The sequence below is a fragment of the Acanthisitta chloris genome, unplaced genomic scaffold (genome assembly GCF_000695815.1).
Source record: "Acanthisitta chloris isolate BGI_N310 unplaced genomic scaffold, ASM69581v1 scaffold27965, whole genome shotgun sequence".
NCBI classification, from domain to species: Eukaryota; Metazoa; Chordata; class Aves; order Passeriformes; family Acanthisittidae; genus Acanthisitta; species Acanthisitta chloris.
Genome location: NW_008675768.1, coordinates 1 through 5565, shown reverse-complemented (window position 1 = coordinate 5565; position 5565 = coordinate 1). Strand labels below are relative to the sequence as shown.

General features: G+C 60.0%; 1 protein-coding gene across 1 annotated transcript; it reads left to right on the top strand.

The window, feature by feature from the left end:
- Window positions 1-836: 836 nt before the first annotated feature.
- Window positions 837-5560, top strand: SLC6A9 (solute carrier family 6 (neurotransmitter transporter, glycine), member 9; the record flags this gene model as incomplete). The annotated part of the gene is made up of 12 exons (XM_009075890.1): window positions 837-1102; window positions 1260-1391; window positions 2438-2690; window positions 2769-2901; window positions 3336-3470; window positions 3549-3652; window positions 3733-3970; window positions 4059-4193; window positions 4497-4596; window positions 4790-4890; window positions 5080-5250; window positions 5477-5560. Coding segments are annotated over exons 1-12 (1797 nt in total), but the record flags the coding sequence as incomplete, so codon positions are not given.
- Window positions 5561-5565: the final 5 nt, after the last annotated feature.

Here is a 5565-nt window from a genome sequence, read left to right as displayed (position 1 = left end):
CCAGCACCCTGTGCTGCTCCTGTAGGGTCATGGGTGCTGTGCTACCATGGACTGGCATCCAGTATCCTCACCCCATGCACCCATCACTTGGCCACAGGTGGGGAAGGGAGGGCTTGGGGTACCTCTGCACCCCAAAATGCCATCTGCCCTCAACCTGACCTGCCAGTGCTCCACAGCATCTGGGCAGGACATTAGTGTGAGCCCTGGGCTGTGCTGGGACAGAGCCATGGGGTGATGGGTGCTACCAGTGCCGGGGTGACAGGCGCTTATCCCTATTGTTGTCCTGCTCGATGTGAGCTCACATTGTGTTACAGCCTGCACAAGGCACCCTTTCTTGCCCCATCCTGGCCCTCCCGGTTCCCTGCCGTGAGGAACAACTAGGTACTGGGGCTGTCCACCCAGGGGACCCACCTGCGTGGAACCCACAGTGAGCTGCCCCAAGCATGGTGCCCTTGCTGAGTGCTGAGCTGGCAGCAGGACCCCAGCTGTGGCAGAGTGCCTTTTCCAGGGGGACACCCAATGCCCTGACTGCTCTAGTCTCTGCACCCCACTTCCCACTGAGGGGGGCCCCTGCTTCACCCTGGGGGTTCCACAATTCTCTGCCAGCCGTGGGCAGTGGCCACCCAGCAGGACCTGTCTCGCTGGGCACAGGGAGGGGGGGCATGGAAACAGAGGCCCCTTTGTGCTCGGGCGCCTGGACCTGCTTTGTATGAGTTGCAGGCTCTTCCGGGCTCCGGGCAGAGCCATTCATCGGGGGGGGGCCACCACCACTGCCCTCCCCCTTCTTGGCACTGCCTGTGCGTGGCGGGAGCACAGGGGGCTGGCATGGAGGCGGGATGGGAAAGGATCCCGGGGACCACCCAGCCCTGCCTGGTGGCTGTCGCTCCTCCGATGGGGCGAGGGGGGGGGTCCCTGGTTGACACACCCCAGGGCATCTCTCCACAGAATGGCGCTGTGCCCGGGGAGCGGGGCAAGCAGGACAAGACCGTCAAACGTGGCAACTGGGGCAACCAGATTGAGTTCGTGCTGACCAGCGTGGGCTACGCCGTGGGGCTAGGCAACGTCTGGCGCTTCCCGTACCTCTGCTACCGCAATGGGGGAGGTGGGTGTCAGGGAGCCAGGGAAGTGGGGTGGCTCTGGGTAGGTGTGGGGGTGTGCACCCTGGACCTGCATAGTACTTGTTGGGGTGGTGCAGGTCATGGGGAGCACAGCCGTGACTGGTGTCATTGCCCACTCATCCTTTGCTTGCTGCCTGCCAGGTGCCTTCATGTTCCCCTACTTCATCATGCTGGTGTTCTGTGGCATCCCCCTCTTCTTCATGGAGCTCTCCTTTGGGCAGTTTGCCAGCCAGGGATGCCTCGGCGTCTGGAGGGTCAGCCCCATGTTCAAAGGTAAGGAGCTGCCTGTCCCTGTTGGCACACGCCAGCACAGGATACCACTTGTCACAGTGCCCAGCACCTGATATGACCCCACACACCATGGGGTGCACGCACACCTCTGGCACATCACATGGCCCTGTGCAGGCACCTGCAGCTCACGCAGTCTCACACACGCATGCCTTGCACACAAATCACTGTCTGCATTGCACGGGTCCCCTGCGCACATGCCCACCCCAGCCTTGCTGCCCTGCACACACAGCCTGCCTGCCATCCCCTGCACGCATTACGTGCGCCCCTGCACACACAATGCATCTCCTGCTTATACCCCAGCCCTGCACTGGCATCCACTATAGGCATTACACACACATCCCTGCACGTGCCACACGTGTCCCCAGCGCATCACTCTTGGAGAGGCCACTCAGGTCCCCTGAACATGCTGTGGGTGTGTGTGCCATGTCCAGCTGTGGGCATGCTTTTGCAGTTCTCTCCCTGGATCATAGGCAGTGGGTGCTGTGCCCATGTGCTTGCTGTGCCATGGCTGGACCCTGCTCCAGGTGCATATCCTGGCATATCGGTATGCTCCCACGCTGACTGCTCCCCGGTGCATGCCTGCAGGCTGCCTGCCAGGTGACGTGCCCACATGTCACAGCTGAGTGCAAGCAGCCCATGCACACACTCCTGTGTACTCTTCACTGGGGCATGCTCAGCCTTGGGTGCTTGTGTGGCCTCTGTCACATGCCACCAGGTAGCTGCAGCCCTAAAGTCATTGTAGCCAAGACTAACCCCCATCCACTCGTTCTATAGAGCTGCAGACCCCAAGGGTTTGACTGCAGCCACGTGTCCCAGGGGACCCTCAGCACCACCAGGCTTGTTAGGAGGTAGAGGACCCCGTGCACGGTGCTCCTCAGCCCCGTGCCACAGCCAAGCACTAAGCCGCAGAGTGGTTGCAAGGCTGCTGACAGCACCGCATGCTGCCACCCCTCCCATGCCACAACCCCCCGTGCTCCGTGCCGTGCCGCTGCACCATGCCGCTCACCCCTCCCCGGTGCTGTTCCCAGGCGTGGGCTACGGGATGATGGTGGTGTCCACATACATCGGGATCTACTACAACGTGGTGATCTGTATTGCCTTCTACTACTTCTTTGTGTCCATGACGCGTGTGCTGCCCTGGACGTACTGCAGCAACCCCTGGAACACGGGTGACTGCGCAGGGGTGCTGGATGGGAACCTCTCCAGCCATGCCACCCTCAACCTCACCGATATCCTCAATGTCACCCAGAAGCGCACCAGCCCCAGTGAGGAGTACTGGAGGTACCAGGGACTGGGACAGGGGATGAGGGAGCTGGTGATGGTGGTACCCCACTGAGCTGCTGCGCCCTCCCTGTACAGGAGGTATGTGCTGAAGCTGTCGGATGACATCGGAAACCTGGGCGAGGTGCGGCTGCCCCTCCTGGGCTGCCTTGGCGTCTCCTGGGTTGTCGTCTTCCTCTGCCTCATCAAGGGCGTCAAGTCCTCGGGGAAGGTACCCACGTGTTTCCTCTTTGGGCCCTGTGCCTTGGGTGTGGACTTGCCACCCGTGTAGGTGGCTCTGTTAAGGCATAGCCCCTCTTTCCTATTGGAAATGCACCTCCCATTGTGCATATGGCCCCACCCCTTCTGGACACAGCCCCTCCTCTTTCAGCAGGGTCCCAGCCCTGTGTGCGTGCTCCTCCCACACCGGGAAAGCCCACACCCCCTGTGATATGGCCCCACCCCTTCTGGGCACAGCCCCTCTCATGTGGCTGTGGCCCCACCTCCCTGAGCACAGCCCTTCCCCTGGGCCGTATCCTCTCTTCCCGGTCTATTGCTCCACACTCTGGACCATAACCCCTCACCAGTCCATAGCCACACCTCTGCCCTAGGCCTGTGGTCTTGCCCCTGTCCCCATTCCCACCCTACTGAGGTGCCATTCCACAGGTGGTGTACTTCACGGCCACCTTCCCCTACGTGGTGCTCACCATCCTCTTTGTGCGTGGCATCACGCTGGAGGGGGCCCTCACTGGCATCATGTACTACTTGACACCCCAGTGGGACAAGATCCTCAATGCCAAGGTGAGCAGAGTCGAGGGGTTGTGGGTGACCAGGGCAGAGTGGGGCTGAGGGCACAGTGCTGACCATCCACTGCCACAGGTGTGGGGTGACGCAGCCTCGCAGATCTTTTACTCGCTGGGCTGTGCCTGGGGCGGGCTCATCACCATGGCCTCCTACAACAAGTTCCACAACAACTGCTATCGGTGAGTGCACAACCATGGGCCCCCCCAGCTCAACCACTGCCCCTTGCACCTGCTGCTGGCCCTGACCTCTCTCCCCATAGGGACAGCATCATCATCAGCATCACCAACTGTGCCACCAGTGTCTATGCTGGTTTTGTCATCTTTTCCATCCTGGGCTTCATGGCCAACCACCTGGGCGTGGATGTCTCCAAAGTGGCCGATCATGGACCTGGCCTGGCCTTTGTTGCCTACCCTGAGGCACTCACCTTGCTCCCCATCTCACCACTGTGGTCCATCCTCTTCTTCTTCATGCTTATCCTCCTGGGGCTGGGTACACAGGTAGGTCATGGTGGGGCAGGCATATTCAGATAGGGCAGCTTGGTGGGGCCAAAATGGTGACATGCTGCCCCCTCCATCCCATGCACAGTTTTGCCTGTTGGAGACGCTGGTCACGGCCATTGTGGATGAGGTGGGCAATGAGTGGATCATCCGCAGGAAAACCTTTGTAACACTGGGGGTGGCCGTGGCAGGCTTTCTGCTTGGCATCCCGCTCACCACGCAGGTAGGTGACCATAGGACCATAGTGATGGGGTGCCGTTGGCAGGGCCACCTTCATCAGCCATGTCCACATTGCTGCCACTCTGGTGGTGGTGACAGCCAGGGCCTGGTCTTGCCACACCAACAGTGGTAATGGTATCGAGACTTAAGTGTCTCCATGCTGACCCTGGCATCAGGCATTGCCATGCCAGCTGTGGTGGTGGTCTTTAGGCTGTGTGTTGCTGGCCCAAACAGCATGGCTGTGCCATTGCCCTGCCAACAGTGGCAGTACCACCATGACAGCTGTGCCAATGAGTCTGTCTTACAGGCGGGCATCTACTGGCTCCTGCTGATGGACAACTATGCTGCCAGCTTCTCCCTGGTTGTCATCTCCTGCATCATGTGCGTGGCCATCATGTACATCTATGGTAGGTGAAACTGCCTGTGGCCAATTGGTCAGCAAGGCAGACACAGCCAACCAGTGGGGAAGGGGGTGTGCTAACTTCTAGGCAGTCAGCAATTTGTTGTGTGCTAACTGGTGAGGCCATTGGCCAGTCGGGGGAACCATGACCTGAGGGGGCTCAGAGTCCCACGCAGGCTGATGGCCACTTGTCTCCCTAGGGCACCGCAACTACTTCAAGGACATTGAGATGATGCTGGGCTTTCCTCCTCCACTCTTCTTCCAGATCTGCTGGCGCTTCATCTCCCCTGCCATCATATTTGTGAGCGTTGTGACCATGGGGCACAGGGCCATGGGAGGAGGGGCCAAGGAGCTCACCTGGACATGACACTCTCTGGGGAGGATGGTGTTGGACTGCATGAGAGCAGGGATGGGGCAGAGTAGGGAGGTTGTGGGGGCACAGAGCAGGCTGTCTGCTCCCCACTGGCTGATCCTGCCTATCCCTTCCCAGTTCATCCTGGTCTTCACAGTGATCCAGTACCGGCCCATCTCCTACAACGAGTATGTCTACCCCACCTGGGCCATCAGCATTGGTTTCCTTATGGCACTCTCTTCTGTCATCTGCATCCCCATCTACGCCATCTACAAAGTGTGCTGCTCTGAGGGGGACACACTGCTTGAGGTGGGTGACCAGGGGCTAGACTCCCTTGTCCATGTCCCACCTGGAGCTGTCTGCAAGGTGCTCTCACCCCACTGGAGCTGTCAGCAGTCGCTGTGTGCAGGCAGTAGTATCTGTGGGGCACCACATACCTGGGCACCTGTGGAAGCTGCTGGAATGCTGGTGCAGGCTGGGACAGTGGACCATGGTGTGTGCTAACCTTATCCCCATACTCTTCCTTTCTCTCTAGCGCTTGAAAAATGCTACCAAGGCAAGCAAGGACTGGGGCCCTGCGTTGGCAGAGCATCGCAGTGGGCGCTATGCCCCAACATTCAGCCC